Raw genomic sequence first — 21188 nt, 5'->3', positions numbered from 1 at the left:
GTAATTAAGTTAAAATGAAGCTGTTAGGGTGGGCCCTAATTCAGTCTGTTTGGTGTCCTTATAAGAAGAGGAAATTTGGACACACCAAGAGACACTGGGGATGTGTGGGCACAGAGAAAAGACCATGTGACGACAGAGGGAACAAGCCAAGGAGGGAGGCCTCAGAAGAATCCCAATCTGCTGACACCTTGATTTTGGACTTCCAGCCTCCAGAACTATGAAAAAAGAAATTTCTGCTGTTTAAGCCACCCAGGCTGTTATATTTTGTTATGGGAGCTCTAGCAAACTAATAGAGCAATTAGGCTAGTAAAAGTGTGGCAGGGAATTAGAAGGAGATACAGAGCTAAATAACAAATAAAAATGATAGGATAAAAAAAAAAGGAAAAGTGTGGCAGGGAGGATGAAGCTGCCCCCTCCTGAGTATCTGCCAAGACATAGCCGCATCACGGCTCTGACAGCGAGGGAGGGGCAGGATCTAGTTAGGGTCACTCTGAGGAGCTGTGGAACACAACCCATACGCTTCAACAACTTCTGAGCTCTCCAGTCTGGGGAGAAATACATTCAAAAAGATATTTAGTTACACGAAGAAAGGATTTTGCTTGATTTTTGTATTAAGCGTGAAACATCTTGGGCACTCAGGTGACAGAAGCAGATGGAAATGGCACTGGAGACCAGGACTAGAGACACAGCGTTGGGTGCTATTCTATAAGATTAATTTTTAAAATTTTCATAAATGTATATAGCAATATTTACTCTTTTATTCATTCCTACCTGTACAATTCACAAGTATATTTACAATGTTGTATAGCCATCACCACTATCTATATTTAAAACTTTTTCATAATCCTCAACAAAAACTTTGTAACAATTGAAAAATAATTCCCCCTTCTCCCTCCCCTCAATCCCTGGTAACTTCTATTCTACTTTCTGTTGCTGTGAATTTGCCTATTCCAGGGATCCCATAAATGGAATTATGCAATATCAGCATAGGATTAATTTTTGAAGTCCTAAAATTAAGCAATACCATTCAGAGAAATATTAGGGGCGGAGGGAAATAATGAAGCAATAAGAAAAAATCCAGGAAAGGGTCCAGTGGTCTGGCTCTCCCTCACCACAATAATACAAATTATCTTCACTCCCCTTCCAATTTCTATGATTTTCTTTTCTCCACATCTTCACTGATACTTACTATATTTTGTCTTTTTGATAACAACCATTCTAACAGGTGTGAGGTGGTATCTCATCGTGGTTTTGATTTGCATTTCCCTAATGATTAGTGAAGTTGAGCACCTTTCCATGTACCTGCTGGCTACTTGACTATTTTCTTTGGAAAAAATGTCTATTCCAGTCCTTTGCCCATTTTTCAATTGGACTACAGTCATGTACCACACAATGACATTTTGGTCAACAACGGACTGCATACACGATGCTGGTCCTGTAAGATTAGTACCACCTAGCCTAGGTGTGTAGTAGGCTATACCATCTAGGTTTAAGTTCAGTCTCTGATGTTCTCACAAGGAAGAAATCACCTACATGATGTATTTCTCAGAACATATCCCTGTCGTTAAGCATCACATGACTATATTTGTTTTCATTCTGTTGAGTTAAAGTTCTTTATATATTATGGATATTAACCTCTTATCAAATGTGTGGTTTGCAAATGTTTTCTCCCATTCTATAAGTTGTCTTTTCATTCTGTTTCTTTTGCTGTGCACAAGCTTTTCAGTTTGATGTGGTCCCACTAATTTATTTTTGATTTTGTTGCCTGTGCTTTAGGTGTTGTATCCAAAAATACATTGCCAAGACCCGTGTCAAGGTTTTTCCCTGTGTTTAAGGCCTTAAATGATTTTGAATTTTAGTATGTAGTGTCTGCTTAGTCTGGCAATTAAGCACATGTGACTTCCTACATTTATTGCACTTTTAGCAACGTATTTTAACTTTTTCTCATAGTTTTTTAAAAATGCATTTATATCTTGTCTCTACAAGCATATAGTAAGAACTTTGAGATTGGAAACCACATTTCACAATTTACCTTCCCATCAGGCCTGGATCAATGCCCGGCACACATTAAGAAATCAATAAATGTTTTTTGTCTGTTTTCTAAAAACTAGGAATACAGGGGAAAACCTCTATGCCAAAAGAGAGAAGACCCAATTTCTTTGCTTGGTAATATGACCATGACCAGGCCACTTACGTAATTTTTCTAGCCTTTTGTTAACTTTGCGTGTTACATGAGTATCTGATAATCTATGAGATCCCTATATAGCTTTACGATGCTATCATTCCAGCCCGCGTTAGTTAATCTTAACTAAACCCATTTTTAGAAGACATTTAAAAAAATCATTAAGTACGTACTTTTAAAAAAAGATTCAGAATTGCACTAAATAAATATGCATGCAAATTATGCTTTCTTCCCTAACAGTCCATTCGACAAATTAAAGGTCAGAAGGGCAGTATTATGAGCTCAGTCCGATTCATGTTCTGTGAAAATGAAATATACTGACGTCCTATATTCTACTGGGACACATGATCTGTACCTATTTTCAGCTCACAGCTCTTCACACTCCATTGTTTAAAAATAGATCAGTTCTGAACTTTGGAGACAGGCTCAGAAGGGCATTAACTTCACTCTCGACTGTTAAGTTTGCCATTTTGCTCTAATTGAATCAGTATAAATCTGATCACGTTAAAAATAGACCTTCTTACTTTGTATACATTCTAACAGCCTCTCATAAGCACAGAGGCACAGTTTGCTGAATTTTTCTAAGTAGTTTTTTAGTTTTAAAAATACTGCCTGCTTTTATGAAAGCATTCATCAGTCTCATGATCCTAACATTTCAATGCCAAGTTTTGATGCTAAGACATTGTCTCCAGAAAGCCGGCTGTTAAAATGAAAGAAGAGCTTATTAGCAGATTGTTTGAATATTTTCCAAAGGAAATGATGAGGCTGGACTTTGTGTCCCTCCTGTGTACGTCCTAACACCCTCTGAATGACCCTCTGATAGCACTTTCGCACAGTTATAATTGCTTAATTAAATTTCTGTCTCTCACTAAGCTGCATGAGCCTTTTGTTACTTCCCAAGAGGCCTGAGACTATATCCTATTCTCTACTGAATCATGGTAATACCAAGAATTAAACTTTACTGTGTACTTCCTTTGTGCCAGGCACTTTTCTAATTTTTTATATTTTTTGCTCATTTAATCTCTGTAACAACTCTATGAGGTAGTTTTTGTCATCATTATTCACATTTAAAGATGAGGAAGGTGAAACACATACAAGTTGTGAAATAGTCTGAAGTTGTACTATAGTAAGTTGTGGAGCTGGGTTTAAACGAGGCTGCTGGAACAAGGGCCATGCTCTGAATTACGATGCTGTACAGCCCCTCTGTTGGAGGTTGTCATTCATTATTTGTTATACAGCTGAAAGGATACATATAATTATTAATGGCACTGAGAATATTATGAAATGGATTTAAACTATTCAAAACAATGAAACTTTGAATACCTGAGCAGCCAGGGGAAGACAGGAGCATCTTATAAGCAGAGGGAAGGAGGAGAAAAGAGGTGGACTCCCAGGGAGAGCCAGGTCAGGTAACAGCTGGGATCCCAATCTACTACCAACCCCAAGTTTCTAGAGAGTATCGAAGTCCAGCTTTGCAGACTCAGAGTTTTGACCAGGCATAGCCACAGAGCAACAAGAGAATGAAGATTATAGATCTTAGAAAATAAATACATCACAAAACAATAGCTGGAACTTAAAATGCCAAGTGCCTGGGTACCACCTTAAGGCTTTTTCTCAGAAAACTGTAGTTGTTCCTTTACTTTCTGGTCCATGTATTTTAGTTCACAGTGAAATGAAGATAACATTTGTTTGTTTGTTTGCTTTCACTGAGGAAGATTAGCCCTGAGCTAACATCTGTTGCCAATCTTCTTTATTTTTTTGCTTTGAGGAAGATTAGCCCTCAGCTAATATCTGTGCCAATCTTCCTCCACTTTATATGTGGGTCACTGCCACAGTGTGGCTGATGAGTGGTGTAGGTCTGTGACCAGGATCCAGACCTGTGAACCCAGGCTGTTGAAGCAGAATGTGCAGAACTTAACCACTATGCCATGAGGCTGGCCTTGAAGATAATTTTTTTTTTTAAAGATTGGCACCTCAGCTAACAACTGTTGCCAATATTCCTTTTTTTTTTCTCTTCTCCCAAAACACCCCCCGTACATAGTTGTATATTCTAGTTGTAGGTCCTTCTAGTTGTGGCATGCAGGATGCTGCTTCAGCATGGCCTGACGAGCAGTGCCTTGTCAGCACTGGGATCTGAACCAGTGAAACCCTGGGCCACCAGAAGCGGAGCATGTGAACTTAACCACTCTGTCACAGAGCCAACTCCTGAAGATAATTTCTTAAGAAGACTTTACAATCACTTCTCAGAACACTGACAGTTCCAGTGGAGCCAGTGCACAGGTCACACGGCCTAGCCCAAGGATGAAGAACACACAACTTTGTCTGCCACTCTGAATCTTCCACACCCTGAGGTGGCTCACCACTTAGGTCTGGATAGGGAAAGCAGCAACATTTGTTTTATGAGCCATTGACAATATCGTAGTCAGACTTGGCATAGCAATAAAGTTTAAAAAAAAAGGTATTTTCTATCTATTCCATGGATTTTATTCAATTACAAAGATTGGACAGAACATTTATACACTGTCTGTTATGGTACCCTACTGAAATATCCTCTATCCACTAAGCTGACTCTGCAATAAATTACTAATGCATAAAACTGGAGAAAGTTTAAAAGAAAATAAAAACAATCATATACAAAATAGGACCTTTTGGATTATAGTGCACACATCAAAACAAAATCACAGAGGAATCTAAAGATGCCAGTATCTTCTTGCTGTATATGAGAAACAATGTTGTCCATAGTCTCATCTAAAGTGATATTAAGAAAGTTCTGTGGTTACGGTACTTCATAGTTCTGGGCATCACTTTTCTTATCCATACCAGGTACACTGTTCTGTCGACAAAATGCTCTTTCCAAGCTCTAACAATCAATGATTCTTTGAGATGATTTGCCCAGCATGAGATCCTTATTTAGTTTTTCTTGGCTTATTTACCCAACTAGTAATTATTAAATATGTACAGGGGCTGGAGTTATGGTGGAAACCAAGAAAGACAAAGTCCTTGCCTTCCTGGATGCTGAGTTCATACAGCAAAATGGACAATTAACAAGAAATACAAAGGTACAACAAGACGACAGAATGATGTGTACACAACAGAAACGCTGATATGATGGAGAATGACTATGAGGGAATTAATTTAGATGAAATTCTCAGAGAAGGCCTCTGCAAGGAGGTAACACTTGTGTTGTGACTTGAGCGGGCTATTTGTTAAAGGCATTTCAGCAATTCCTCTCCAACATACAAAAAAAAGATAAATGACCTAATTTGAGCCACAAAAATGGAAATAGGAAAATGCTTTCAATAAAATAGTGCTTTTGAAATATCTATTAAGTGAATTAATTTGCATATATATGATATGAGAGTTTTGTAAGAGCTTTCAAAGGTCACAGAAATGAAATTCTTTGTGCCATTTTCCACCTTAAAGATTCTTCATATTTAAAAGTATTCAAACAAGTTGAAAAGAAAGACTGGAGAATAAAACATAATATGGACTTAATGAATATAGAATAATTTTCACATTTTTAAACATTGCATTTTACTTACTTTCTCTATTTTTAAGCAATAAGGTTTTTTGTATAAGCTTTAGAGTCTGAAAGTTTGACCTATCCTTTATTTTTATACATTCCTGAGTACCCCGACTTGTGTTAGAAGAAGTCACTGCTCTTAAGTATACATTAGAATCTTAAACTATGCAAAATAGCTTCATAAAAATGAGCATTCTGGACAATATGGCATTTTAAGTTAAAAGTCTTGTTACAACGTAAGATGGCTGTTAATCCAAAATTGAATATACTATTAGCAATTGTGTATGGTGTGTGTATGTGTATACAATGCATATCTACTATTGTTACCTTTGGTCACCAAATACACATCAAATAATCCAACTTTCCCTTTTTGAGTATCCTAGTTTCCCTCGTTTGACATTTACTGTATCAATCATTCAATGTCTTCTCTATGCCAGGCAGTTCCTAGACGCTAGAGGCACAACAGTGACCAAACTACACCTTTCATGTTTATGCCTCATATTCTAAGTGTAATGTAGCTTTTGAAAATCGGAATGATGCATTTTACTACTTTTAAAATATTTCTTGTGATCTACCACTATTACTTGAATATAGCAGGTACCTAATACTCCAAGTTAATAGGAAGCAAAATATATTTCTCATTGAACTTTTCTTCAGAAAACATGTCTGGCTTTTATAGATTTAAGTTGAGTTTGAATAATGACTTGTTGTCTTTCTGCCAATGTCTTTCCTTACTGTCCTATTCTTCTCATCCAACTTCCCTTCTAATAAAGTACTAACTCAGAATAACATTAAATGTAAGCTTCTGTGTGATTCTGATGCCAGAGGAGCAAAAACTGAAGAGCAGATAAACAAATGGAGAACATTGTTTTCACCTTTTTAAGGTGTTAAGTGTTTGAGCATCTCATGCTTCCACTTCTAGAATCTCTAATTTCATTAAAAGCCATGATTCTGACCCTGTTTTTCATTCACAGTTCTGTTAAAAGCATACTCTCAGTAAATATTTAATGAGTTCCTACTATATACTGGTCACTAGAGATCCAAAGATATGAAGACACAGCTTGATCCTCAAAAAGCTCTCAGTCTTGAAAGAGACAAACAATAAACTGACAAATGATAAGTACAGTGACAGAGACAGAGGGGTCAGGGAAAATTTATGAAGAAAGTCATGCCTGGTAAGAGTGTTTAATGGAAAATAGAGAGTAAGCTGAGTAGAAAAGATTGAAGATAGAGAGGGTGGCAGGAAGAAAGGCAAAGGGGCAATCAACAGCTTTCCCTCCCCTCCCCCTGGAAATGAACAGCAATTCCCTGTTAAAGAAGTATGAACGTAAAGAAATAAAAATGGAGGCAGGCCATGGGGGCAGTTCGTGTGTCATGTCAAGGAGTTTGGACTTTTTTCTTTCAGGGGATACGAGGTCATGATCAGGTTCTTGGAAGAGAGTAACATCATCAAACTTGTGTTTTATGTTGATCAATATGGTAGCCATGAGATGGGATGCTTTTGAGCTAGTAAAGATCAAAGTCAGGGGGAAAAGTTGTGAGTACACTTCAGAAGTTGCAGTAACACATGCTGAGAACCTGCCATTTGAAAACATAAAGGAAAAAAAATTGTTAACTTAATGATGGAATAGTTGTAGGAATTGAGAAAATTGGAGGTATGTCTGTGGACGGCTTTAAGGGGGTAAAAATGAAAAGTAGATTTTTTCCACTAACGATCAGAGTAAACTGAAGTATGGCAAGAAAAGATAGTTAATAAGACACACATAATTAAGAAAATTTTCTTGTTATCCTGGTTTTCCATTACACTGAGAATTTTCAGCACAGAGGAATGCTTCCCATTTAAGCATGCAACTACTTAGGGTTCATTTTTATGCTTACTTTTTCTGTCAGCTTTTTGTATTCCCTCAATGACATTTTCTGCTGGAATCCTTACTTTTCCCTGTTTCTTTAAAATAAATCCTTAGTTTTATTGCATGCTCCTGTCTTTTGATTTGATTTTAATCCCTGATACTGTCTCTATGATTACTTTGTCTCCCGGCTACGGCCCGTCGCACCCTATGTTTGAATCCCTCCAGGCCTTGAGCACCCAGCCTGTGTCCTGTGTCCTGAGTTTCTGCCTGTGAGTGAAGGGGATTTGGGTTTAAACCAAATTCTGTAAGCCAACAAAGAGATAAAGCGGAGCCTACTGACAGATTAAGAAAAATGATATATTACTTTAAAAAAAATACACAAAGAAGTGTTTGAATTATGTCTCCCAAAGCAAAAAGATTCATACATTCTTATTTGATTAAGGACCAAGTAGGGAAAATAAGCTAATCAATAGCAGATATTTAGCTCCTTTTATTGTCAAAACTCTTAACTGATATCTCAAGGCTTTTTACAAAAAAATATGTAAATAGCTTTTAGTGGATGCAGAAACTTTGGAATGGTTATAAATGGTAGAGATGTTAGTTGGAATGAAAATATTTGTTGAGTATTTAATATATGTTACATGTACTAGGAATTTCAAGAAAATTTCAAAATGTAGACTAAATGTCCTTTTCTATTAAAGAAATTTCATGACAAAAGCAGAAAAAACAAATGTGGAAGAATAACGATAACATACAATAAATAGCACGCAAAACTTATGGACTCAGTGCAGTGGGGGTCAGGGAAAATAGTGATCAGATCTAGTCTGGAAAACCAAAGAAGTTATAAATAAAGAAGTATTATTTGAACTGGATTTTGCTTGTAGAAGGCATTTATTTAGACGAGAGACATTTCTGGAAAACACATGATGCAAGGGTTGGAAATTATAATTGATTTTTGCAAAACAGCAAGTTGCACAGTTGGGCGGTAGGCCACTTTGGAACATGCAGGGCAGCATGGAGAAGGCAAGCTGGAAATGTAACCAGAGTCAGAGCATAGAAGAGCTGGCATCTCAGCCTAAGGTGGCTTTATTTGGTTTAATTCGTAATATGAAGACTGAAAGTTTCAGAACAAAGAAACAGCCAGCTTGTATACATAAAAGAAGATTAATCTGGCATCGATGCTTTAAATGGTAGTTAGGGAAAACAGACCAAAGGCTGGAAGGCAAACCAAGGGTGTAGTGTAGATAGTCCCTGAGAGAGAAATAAGGTTAGGGTGACGGCACTGGCAAAGGAAACAAGGGCATGGGCACGAGATGTATTGCCACAGCGAATTGATAGCATTTGGTGATTGACTGGATGTGCAGAGAAGAGAAAGATTCAAAAAAACGACCTAAGTTTTTACATTCCATATGGCTTGAGAGAATGATTAAAACATTTACAGAGAAACTTCATTTACCTTAAAAGGTAAATGGTTTAGTGATGGAAGATAATAACTTTATTACATAGCTTACATATATATGGGGCCAGGGGATATCATGTGGCTTTTAAGAAAAGTTCTTATGGCAAGAACTTGGAACTCAAATTTACACAATTGAAGTGTGAGATGAAATAAATAAAAGATAATAAACTCAGAAAGGCAGAATGAAAGCCAATGGCTCAGTAATGGTTCAGCGTTAAGCCCAAGAAAGAGATTCAGGATGTGAGTTTTGTTAACAGTTTAAAGTACCATCAAGGGCTCAAAGACAAAGGCTTTGATGATTGACAGGTCATTGATAACTTTCAAGGAAACAATTTTGGTAGAGCAGTGGAGATCAAACCACAATTCAATGATTATATAGTAATCTTTTGAGAAGGTTGGTAGTAAAAGAAAGAAGAAAGAGCAAAGCAATGTAAGAAATATGATCAAGAGAAGGTTCCCTTGGTCTAGGGGAGACCTGAACATTCTAGTGGGGAGAGGGAAGACATCTAGGGAAGATGGGAAGAAGATGTAATGCAGAGGTGGTCATTGATGTTGCGGTGTTTCAATGAAGTGATAGGAAACAGAATTTACTTGAAACAGGTCAGCTCAGTCTTTGACCAGGGTTCATAGGATAAACAGGGAAAAGGAACATGAGAGGAGAGCAGAAGTGAAAAAGGAGATCAAGAAACAGTTCAATAAGCATGAGATGAAAGAGTGGAAGATTCAGAAGATATGGACAATGAGGATACAAGAAAATATTTTGATAACCAGGGATACAGAAAATAAAACAGTTCTGAGAATCATAATTAGAGGAACAATTTTCCAGCACTGTTTTTTCTCAACAATTAAAAACCTGTATATGGGAGAACACAAGGGAGAATAAGGGCAAAAAATGATGTTTTTAACATTTAGTTCTGATTTTTCTTTTGAGTAGTGTCATAACATGGACTTGAGGATTTCCCATGAAAAGAGAAAATAAACAATGATCATGTACCATGGAGAGTGAGGACTAGAAATCTTACCTCTCTCAGAGGATCATTGAGTTCATTGAGAATATTTTCCTCATCAAAGATTTTGCCTTGGTATCTGTGTTCATAGTAATCATGGATCTTCTGACGCATATCAGCTGGTAACTTATGGAATGACATGTATTGTTCTACTTGCTTATACTGTAAGGAAAGGAAAAAAGGAAATTAGAAAACATTGTTAGGCTATATTAGAAATCACCACGTTACTTTGTTGTGCTGTAGTCAATAACATTTGAATAACAGTAACGAAAAAAAAGAAATCTTTTAAGGGGAAGGAACTGAAGTACTAGGTTGTAATCTATCTACTCTGTGTCACATACTGTAGTAGGCATTTATTTAGGTAAATACTTCTTGTAAAGAACTGAGATGTTATGGAGACAAGGCATGAAAAGAGTTCAGAGAGAATTTAAGGGTATAGCCCCAGAAGAGCTAGTGATGGGGCAAGAAAATAAAAAAGGATGCTATTTTTTTGGATTCTTTTTTTTAGCTCATTCTAGAAGAAGCATGAAATTGCTGTTCGCCTCTTCATTTGGAGAAAGAATCTCGTAACTTTGAATAGTACAAAAGGTTTTATCTTAGACCTTATAGCAAAAGATCAGACCTAATTAAATTTTGAATCTAGAGGCAGAGAGCTTGGGAGCTGTTTGAAAGTCATAGATAGCCAAGCAACACAGATGCCTTGTAAAGGAAGAGAATATGTCAGACTTCCAATTCAGGACACAGGAGAATATCAGGGTGAGACTAGATCCACATAATTTTATAGCTGAAAGTTAACTTAGACATTTAAGTTCATTTAACCAAGTAGTTCTCAAACTTGATTGGTTATAAAATTTGGGGTGGATTTGCCTATTGGGAACACAGATCTACAGCCTTAACTCCAGAGATTGATCCCGTTGATGTACCTACATTTGTAACTTTACACACACACTCATATACACACATACATACACATTAAAAAAAAAATAACAACCCTGCTAATCAAACAGGAACACAGGAGCATGTCTGTTACTCAGGAGCTTATTAGAAGAGAATTTCAGGCTTTATCCCAGACCTATGAAATCAGAATCTGCACCTTAAAAAGATCTCCAGGTGACTCATACTCATTTAAGTTTCAGAAATACTCCCTCAGTGTTTCAAATGCAGGTGGTCATGAGGCCACACTTTGAAAAAATTTATGAGAGCCCAAAAAATTAGTTTCATTGTACAGATGATAAAATTGAGTACAAATAAAAAAGTAGGTTATAAAACTGGATAAAGATATTGGAATAAGATTCTTACCTTAAACAAAACACATTTGATATATTATCTATGGAAAAGATTTTTCTCAAGTTTTTCTTGATAACAGAGCTCTGACTAGAAGACCTAGGTCTTCTGATTCCTTGTCCATAATTATTGTAATTGTAGTTGGTAATTTATAATGTACATCTAATGAGAAACAGAAATTTACTATATTGTATTTCTTCAATTTTTTCTACATACTTTCTTTGTTCATATTCATATTGTTTGGATGTTCTCTTTTAGAGATTAGTATCCTCAAGTAAAACAACTTTGTCTTGATATTTCCTTTGTTTAGTTAGCAGACTATCCCCTATTTAAAGCCTGTAGGTTTCTATCTATCTATCTATCTATCTATACCTAAACCATCTGAATTATGATTTATGCATTTTCAATTTAGGCACTGTAGAGGACCAGAATTGGCCACCCCACAATGTCTCTCTTTAGCTTGATTATTTTTAAGGATAAAAGACTCTGAAAGAAACTTTGACCTCCCGCCTAACCCCCTAAAAGAATTTAAGATGGGCCATCACCATAGATAACTCTGGGTATGACAGACTCCGGGAATCTTTGCTAACCTTATTTTTTTCAAAGTTCTCTCTGGGGTCACATTGTTTATACACGACCGAGCAAACATTTATTTATCCAACATTTGCTTTTCCATCCCCATGTAAATTGCCTTCTTCCCCTTTGAAGTCCCAAACCACTACCCCAACATCCTCCTTTGTCTTTAAGATGGTATTTAAGGTGGTGGCTTCAGCCATTTTGGTGTTACTCAGTTTTCCTGGGTTTCTCCCATGTATACTTGTTATTAAAATTTGATTTTCTCCTATTATTCTCTTTCATGTCAATTTAATTCTTAGAACAGCCAGAAGGACCTAGAGGGTAAGGGAATAGTTCTTCCTCCCCTACAGCACCAGCGTTGTCACCGTCATTGGGTATAAGTAGGTTTAGTATGTACATACTCGAGAAGTATTAGGTTAATTTTTCCTGAAGCACTCAGAATCTGTATGCCCACTTAACCTCAACATACTTGGTAGCCCCCTTCTAGAGACCTGGGACTCAGTCTTCTTGGCCCCTCATGCAGCTGGTCCACAGGAAGGAACTTTCAGTGGCCTTCTCTACGAGACCACTGTGTAGAATAAAGTTGATTTGCAGCTGGACTAGAAAAGCTCAATCTTTATATCTAAAGATATTTGTGCGTCTGATTTTTACTCTTATCCAAAAAAAGGGCAGTGGGATATTTGATGTACTGTTTAGAATCCAAACCTCCACTGGAGACTCCTAAGGTTAACTTCTATGCTAATGATTTGCGTTGAGCCTACCTGGTTGGATTATTCTAGCTTGACTATTTAAAGAGCTACTGACAGCTTTGTCAGTGAGCTCTCCCCAAACCAAGACTCCTTGCACAGATCTTGGCGGATCAAACCAGAGATGCAGCATGCTCCAGGTGCCCAAAGATTGAGCACACAGCATGCTCGTGCTGGGGAAAGGCCCTTGGGCCTCTGATCATTGTCTGCATTCTCTTTCTCTGCTGCATTGTGTCCTTTGCCATTAAACAAAACCCTCATATAAGTATAGTCTGTGGAGGCTCGTAAATCCTGTCAAATATCTTAACTTGGGAAAACAATAAGACAGTTTCAGACAACAGGAGTGCCACAGTTTGGACACTTACTGCATTGACAGAAGTCCTTTCTGGCCAAATAAAGGATTCAAGTTTCTTCAGGACCAGTAGATGTCAGGTAATTTCTGCTGACTTTTCTCAACAGACTGCTCACTCAAACACTGTTGGAGTGGTGAGAACCTTTGATTTTATCTAGCATATTGAGCTCTAGAAGTCTCCATTCTTTGCATGCATTCAGGGGTATGGTAGGCGACATTAAAACTTAGTAGTATTTTATTTGTTTTGGGGAAATCTGTGCTTATATGCAAAGGCCTACTTGTCTGGAGAAAAAAAAATACTACGTCTACCTCTGAAATTGGAAAACTAACTTCATTAGCTAACTACAAATGTTACACATAAAGTTATTTTATTTTATGGAAAGTCAGAGTTTGTTGAATCTAGTTATTTTTCCTCACAAAAATTATTTAATCTCTTTAGACTTCAGTTAACTAATCTACAGTAAGAGGGTGTTAAACCAAATGATCTTCCTTGTTCTTTCAGACTAAAGTTCTAGAAATATTTCCTGTCATTTACTCATACGGAGTTCAGTTTGATTTTTGAGCCTATGCTACATACTTGAACCATTCATTGACTCATAGTAATTATTGATCTAACAAATGTTAGTTTATTGCTATGTGCCAAGGTTTCTCAAGGTGTGATGGCTAAACAACCAGTATCACCTAGGGACTTGTTAGAAATGCACATTTGTAGTCTCCACACCAGACCAACTGAATTAGAACCTCTGAATTAGAAACTCCGGCAGTGTGTGTTTTAACAGGCCCTCCATATGCTAACATATCAGAACCACTTCTATACGCCAAGTACTGTGTTATCTTAGGACATAAGGAAGCACATTTGAGGGAGGAGAAGAGAAAGCCAGGAAATTCAGTTTTGACAAGTTAAGTTTAAGATGCCCATAACACATCCTAATGCTAATATGTAGATCAGGCACTCAGAAGAGAAAATATACACATAGTCAATGACTAAGGGATCAGAAAGGAGGATGCGTCAAACGAGAAGGAAAAAGGGCAAAAAGTGGAACGTATATTTTAAGAGCATTTGTGTTGTGGAGGTTGATCAAGTTAAGGGAACTGACGTTAGCTAGCAAGATGTGAGAGGAGAACCATAAAAGTTGGATTAGCAGAATCCAAAGAAGGATAAAGTTTCAAGGAGGCAGTGCTCAAAAGGGGTCTATTCTAAAAAAAGAAATAATGGACGCTGGCCATTGAATTTGGAAATTAGGTAATAATCTTTATTAGAACACAACATTCATTGAAAACAGGAGCTACTTCCTTTTGTTTATGTTTTCTCTCACACTTAACAAGACATGTAAGAATGAATGAAAACATCACCTCCATGTGACATGGAGAAATAAAAATAACGAATAACTCTTTGAAGTAGACACCTAGTAGAAGGTGGACAATGAAATAAACTAGCTGTTAAAAGTTATGCATAAGCTGGCAAAGTCAAAAAGTGATAAAATGGCAAAGTTTCTGTTACTTGTAGTAACACACCATATGCAAAAGATGACGATATATTTAATAGTCACTGATGGATAGATTTTTGAAAAGTAAAGATGCAAATATAATTCCTCTTGAATATGTGAAATCAAAAGTTCATCCTATCAGATCTAAAGAGACTATAAAACAATTATCATTTAAAATTCCAATGTACTTTTATTTTTAAAATGTTCTTTGCAATTAATATATAAAAATAATGCATGTACATGATATTAAAAATGAGATCTAATAAAGCATTTATAATGCATGGCAACTTTCCATTCTGAAATACACCAGTCTCTCTCCTCTCATGTCATCATTTTTAAAAGGTGTTTTGCCCCTGTTGCTAAGTAATATGCTTCTGTTTCTATTTCTTATGTGGTTAATTATAGGCATCAGTTATTCAGTTTTTGCCATAAAAAGGTGATTTCGTCCCTATATCTTCTCACTTCCTTTCTCATGCTATAATTGAGTCACGAGTGTTAATTCTTCCCTTAGTTTCCTTTGCAACTTTACATAACATATTTATACTTTTATTTCTTGGTTAGAAAACTCTGGGCAAGTTTATTAGAAAGTAACAAACTCCCTCCTCACTTTTACTTTTTAACTTCTATCATCTCTACCTTTAAAACGTAAAAATGGTGGCCACCACAGCATGTCCACTGATGAATGGTGTAGGTCCACGCCTGTGAACCAAACCAGGCTGCTGAAGTGGAGCGTGCCGAACTTATCCTTTGTACTAATAATTGAGCCTACTAAACCCATAAAGTGTTACACTGTTTAACCTACTGCAATTAACCTGGATTAATCTGTTCTTTAAAGAATTTGCAGTTTCTTTTTGAATCTCTGTATCAGTCTTTACATTAAGTGCAGCTGTAAGTAGGAAGAAATCGTAGACTTGAAAACAGAAACGGCCTTTGGATATTAAGCAATGAAATATTGGGTTGATTGACAGCATCTCCCATGCCTTCTTATTTCAACTATTTCTATGTACATTGTGAAATTGTGACAATTTAAGTTGACTTTATTCAATAAACTAGGATTTTGTTGTTGCTGTGGAGAGTATATAAGAAACAGAGGCTAGAGTCATTGCCTTAAGAAGCTTAACAGCTAATTAATTGATTAGAACATAAGCAGTTATTGAGAAGAGGGCATGACTTGTTAAAATATCCTCTTCATTAAATATGTATTCTATTCTATTTGAAAATAAAAGGAGTTTTCTTCATCACCAAGACAGCCATGTTTACCACTAAAAAAATAGATAGCCTTCAGGCGTCCAGGCATGATTTATATACTGAATGTTTCTGGAAGATAGGAATCAGAAGTTACACTTTTCATTTTATTATAAGAGCAAATAACAAAAGAATTAAAATTAATGAGTTATTCATAATTACTCATTAAATCAAATGTACCTCTCAGTTTATGATTTTAATTTGTTTTCGCATCTATAAAACATTGCATATAAGTAGGTAACTTTTTACTGACATCCGTCTCTCGAGAAGCATTGAATTACTGTACAATAAAGTGTTTTATGATATCTCAGGGCATTTCTTACAATGTAGCACACATCCACGGCTGATTCTTAACCTGGAGGATGTTTATGTGTAACTTAAGACATTAATGATAACTGTCATTCCACCACTTTTCAAAGTTCTTATGTAGGGAAACTTCAAATGATTCCAGAAACAATTATTAATGGTAAAAATTCTTGCCACCAAAACTCAACCTCCTGGCTGAAGCACAGCTCAGTCTTTGGAGATGACAGTAAGTGCTCTCAGGTAACCTAAGACAGGGAGTCTGAATTCCTACATGTTATTTGTTTATGCATTAATTCAAAAAATTAATACAATATATCATAAACTCTGTGTAGCCAAAACTCTAGCAGTTTTATGACAGATGGCTGAGAACATACTTTTCTTAAGTAATATTAGCATATAACAACACTGAATTCTTCAAAGTATTTATATGGAATCTCATAAGATAATAAATTTAGCTTTACTTTAATAAAATGTTGAGCAAATAGCAGTACTTCAAATAATGAATTTATTATGAGTAGATATCAATATATATTTGTGCGTGTGTATATATATGCACAAACATAGATGTGTTTGTGTAATGAGTTTCAAAAATATTGGCCAAGCCTGTGGCATAGTGGTTAAGTTTGTGTGCTCCACTTCTGTGCCTGGGGTTTGTGTGTTTGGATCCCAGGCTGGACCTACACCACTCATCAGTCACGCTGTGGTGGTGACTCACATACAAAATAGAGGAAGATTGGCACCAATGTTAGCGCAGAGCAAATCTTCCTCACCAAACCCCCCCAAAAAACCCCCCAAACCTCCACTATATTTGTATTGTAATTTTGAAAGATACATAGTTCTAATTCTTATATCTATAAACATTTTTCATTGTCTTTATTTTTGGAATAGTTTTATTTTTAAAAAACATAAGACTAAAACTACTTTGTAAATGGCATTCCATAAGTAGAGGACAATGAACAAGAAAAAATGAATTACACTTTTAGTATAAACCGCTGCCTAATTTAGTCATATATTAAAGCATTATTCTACTTATAAGTAATTATTGGGAAAATCATTAAATAGAAAATAGTTTAAAAATCCAGTTAAACTAAAATACTTCTCATGCTCAATATAAATATAGCATTGTAAAAATTGTGTCTGAAATGACATTCTTCTTACAGAATGAAAAATTGACGTAAACTTTATATTCAAATGATTACGTGTAGATTTTAAACATAATTAGAAAATAATGATGATTAATAAAAATATTTAACATTGCCCTTCAAAGACCAGTAATCAATCATGAATTACTTTTTCCTTTGTTTTTTATGTTTAAGCCAATCATCATAGGAGTTATGACTAAGCTGTTTTATTTTTTAAAAAGGCATTTTTATTATTGCCACTTATTGTAACTTGATAAATATCTTTCTATGTAGATCTTGCATTTAAAAATAAACTAATCCCTTTTTATGTATATTTTAAAAGCTAGATTATATGCAAATGAGTTTATCAAGTATTATTTCTAAAATATTTACAGAAGGATTGAATCATTTTCAAGATCCATTCTAAAACATAGCAAAATCTTCAATTCATACTTACTGAGGAAAAAGTTTTTTTTAGCTAAAATAGATTCTTGGTTATTTTGTGAAATTCTTTAAAGCAGCATTGTCATATCAGAGTAAGTCATATAATAATAAAGATATCCAAATATACCTAAATTTGACTTCCAATAAATTAATTGGAAAAAATTAAAGGCAAATCACACATGAAGAAAAACAAATGGTTGTAAAGTTACTTTTTTCTGCAGAAGCTAAATGAGTTACTTCCATCTTATCTTCATTCTTCTCTATCTCTTTTGGAAAGCTGGGCAATGAAACATGGGTTTCTCTATCACAGAGTGAATTCTTCAGCTCTCAAGACATGGGGAAAGCTTTTCGTGATAGTGAATAAGTATCGACTTGGCCTGGAAAACTATCAAAATCACAACGTAACAGATAATCTCAAAATCCTTACGGAAAATATTATCAGGTAAAAATCATTATTCTTCCATCTAGAATGATCTCTTCCAACATAAACAGACACTTGCCCTCTTGTTTAGGGAACTTAGCACTATCCATTCAGATATTTCACAGTGAATTATATTTTCATATACTAAAAAATAAAATCAATATTTAAGAAAACACCTTGGAAATTGTTTACACTACATAGTTCTTTCTCTCTTTCTCCTTATTATTATATTTTGGTTTTAAAATGGCAAGATTTCAAAAAGTCAGTGTAACACTGTTAAGACAACTAAGCAAGTAATTTAAAAACATAATGAGAAGTCAGTATATTTAGCAAATAGAAGAAAATGCTTAGTTAAGAAGTAAATAAATTGTTCATATAAAACATTCTTAGAAAGTTAATTTTTTAGTAATTATAGACTAAAAGTTGAGGGGATGGTTAAATGCTAGAAACTGAAGCAATCATTATTATCTTTATAATAGAGTTAAAAATGTGTGCTTGGATATTTTAAAGATCCTTTAGAGTGTTTTCTTGCTCTAAATGGCTTTGATTTTTATTACTGCAGCTTCTCTTGGTGTGTGTAGGTGTAGGAAAATGATTTTAATTGTTAATTTAACAAGAGTACAGACTGATATACCATGGTAATCTAATCATGCTTTCATTTTTCTGTAAGACCGTTTAAAATATTCTATGCTATTTAAATACTCTTATTTATCTCCTCTAGCAACTTCTTTCACTACAGATGATGACCTTACCTAAAATTTCAAAAATAAATAGAAGTTTTCACACCAGAACATCTATTAACTCATTTAGAAAGATACCAATTTTTTCTCCTTCTCTCCTTCTTGGTCTTGTAAAAATGAAAGAATTGTCTCTTCTCGCACTTGCACGCTAATCTTCCAACTGTGAATAACCAGTCTTCATCCTTCCTCAGAAACATTACCCTATTTGTTAGAGTTTCTATCTTAGATCTTCAACTTTCTCTATATACATTCGCTCTGGCCAAATCGCATTTAAATATATTCACCTTTTCAATTAAAATAATAATGATAATAATAAAATATTAATAATAAAAATAATAGTATCTGAACCTTGGATATTACATACTACTTTCTGGGCACTCAGCTGAACACTTTACTCATGTTTACTCTTTTATTCCTCACAACAACCTTATGACATTGCTACCATTATCTTCACTTTACAGATGATGAAACTGAGGCACAGAGAATTTAAAGAACTTGTGTAAAGTCACACAGCTAACTAGTACTGAAGCCAGGACTAGAACCTAGGCTATCCGAATCTGTAGTCTGTGCTCTCACTCACTACATGATATTCCTGTCTTCAAAAAATGACTCTCAGTTGAGCACAAGTAGCTAACTAGTAGCACAAGCGCTCCACTAACACACTATTTTCTCCTTCCTTTTTCTCAACCAATTCCTTGAAAGAATGGTCTACACTTATTACCTGTATACCTCTCATTAAAATTTTAAACATTTAATTACAGCTTCCATTCCTTCTTTTCCATTAATAATACTCATATTTCCATGATTTCCCAATGATTACCATGATACTTAATTAGATACTTCAAAAGGATTTTTTTTAAATTTTGTATCTGAATGGCATTGAACACCAGTATCAGACACTATTGATGTCACATGAAACCCTTGTATCCTTGCAAGATGGCCCACCTCTGACCTCAACTGCACTTACGGTGGACGGTCCATCTCAGGGTTTCTGCCTCAGGGCTTTCTGAGAAGTTTAGAAACTTGCTTAGCTCAAGCTAGAGTTGCATGGAAATTTGGGCATGGGGAGAGGTGTAGGTAAGACCTCCCAGGGCAACAGTCAATCAATGAAGGGCTTGAGTCTACAGGTTAATGCCATAGGCTCCCAACCTTTAGAGAGACAATTCTCAGGTACATTCTGCACAGTTCCTCAGAGGTTCTCAGTAGGACTAAGTCCCACTTGGCCACCTTGGAAAACAAATTAACAAAATACCCTTCAGGGGCTTTCCTTTTTCCCTAGTCTTACTCATCCTGCTTCCCCACTCTGCTTCTTCGAATTCCTCCCCAATAAATTACCTATACCAAATCCATTTTTTAAGCTCTTGTAGGAGAACCCAATCTAAGACAACATTACTACTGATCCCTTCCTCCTAGAGATATCTTATTCCTTGGCCTTTCCATTTATATTCTCTTCTGGCTTTCCTCTTTCCTCTCTGGCTGCTCTTTGCAGCCTTATTTGTTGACATCTCTTTATATGTTGGTGTTTCCAAGGACTGTGCCTTGGACTTTTTTCTTTTCACTTTATATATTTTCCCTGAGCAATCCTTCTCACTTGCATGACTTCAGTTACTATCAATATATCACCAATTTCAAGTTAATGGCTCCAGCAGAGAACTAAACCCTTACCTCCAGACTCATATGCCCATCCTCCCTTTAAGTTTCTTTTTTTTTTTTTCTGATAAAGATTGCCCCTGAGCTAACATCTGTTGCCAATCTTCCACTTTTTTGCTGAGGAAGATTCACCCTCAGCTAACATCTGTGGTCAATCTTCCTTAATTTTGTATATGAGCTGCCGCCAAGGCATGGCCACTGACAGTGGAGTAGTTCTTTGCCTGGGAACAGAACCTGGGCCACTGAAGCAGAGCATGCTGAACTTAACCACTAGACCACTGGGGCTGGCCCAAGCATCTACACTTAAGGCACATCGAACAAAATATACTCTAAACTGAAATCATCTCCTCTCTCCCCTACATATCTTCTCTATCCAACCAGCAGCCTAAGCTGTTGATCTGGTTTAGAAAACAATTGTTTCCCTGTTTCCAACACATTTTATCTTTCTCCTCCACTAACAAACCATATCCCACTTGGGAGTCCGTTTTTAATGTCACTTCCTCTGAGTATGTTTCCCTGATTCCTGGCTCAAACGTTAATGTACATTCAAATAACATGGAGATTTTGTTAACATGAAGATTCACATTCAGTATGTATGGAGTTTGAACTGAGATTTGGCATTTCTTACAATGTCCCAGATGGCGCTTATGCTGGCTATCAGAAAATCCAAGGAATAAGGATCTAGATTAGATTAGGTGGGCCACTTATGCTCCTGTAACACCAGGCTCATATCCTGGCTCTTTTCCCACTATCATAATTGCTTACTAATTTGTATTCTCTGCTAGACTACAAGCT

At 35.9% G+C, this 21188-nt stretch overlaps 1 protein-coding gene across 1 annotated transcript in view; it reads right to left on the bottom strand.

The window, feature by feature from the left end:
- HCN1 (hyperpolarization activated cyclic nucleotide gated potassium channel 1) overlaps nucleotides 1–21188 on the bottom strand; it is a 368763-nt gene that overhangs the window by 60398 nt on the left and 287177 nt on the right. Inside the window, exon 5 of the mRNA XM_070586899.1 lies at nucleotides 10037–10183. Coding sequence (XP_070443000.1) covers nucleotides 10037–10183 — 147 coding nt within the window. The remainder of the gene's footprint in view (nucleotides 1–10036; nucleotides 10184–21188) is intronic.

This window comes from Equus przewalskii, chromosome 20 (genome assembly GCF_037783145.1).
Source record: "Equus przewalskii isolate Varuska chromosome 20, EquPr2, whole genome shotgun sequence".
Lineage (NCBI taxonomy): Eukaryota > Metazoa > Chordata > Mammalia > Perissodactyla > Equidae > Equus > Equus przewalskii.
This window is presented reverse-complemented; position numbering and strand designations above follow the sequence as displayed.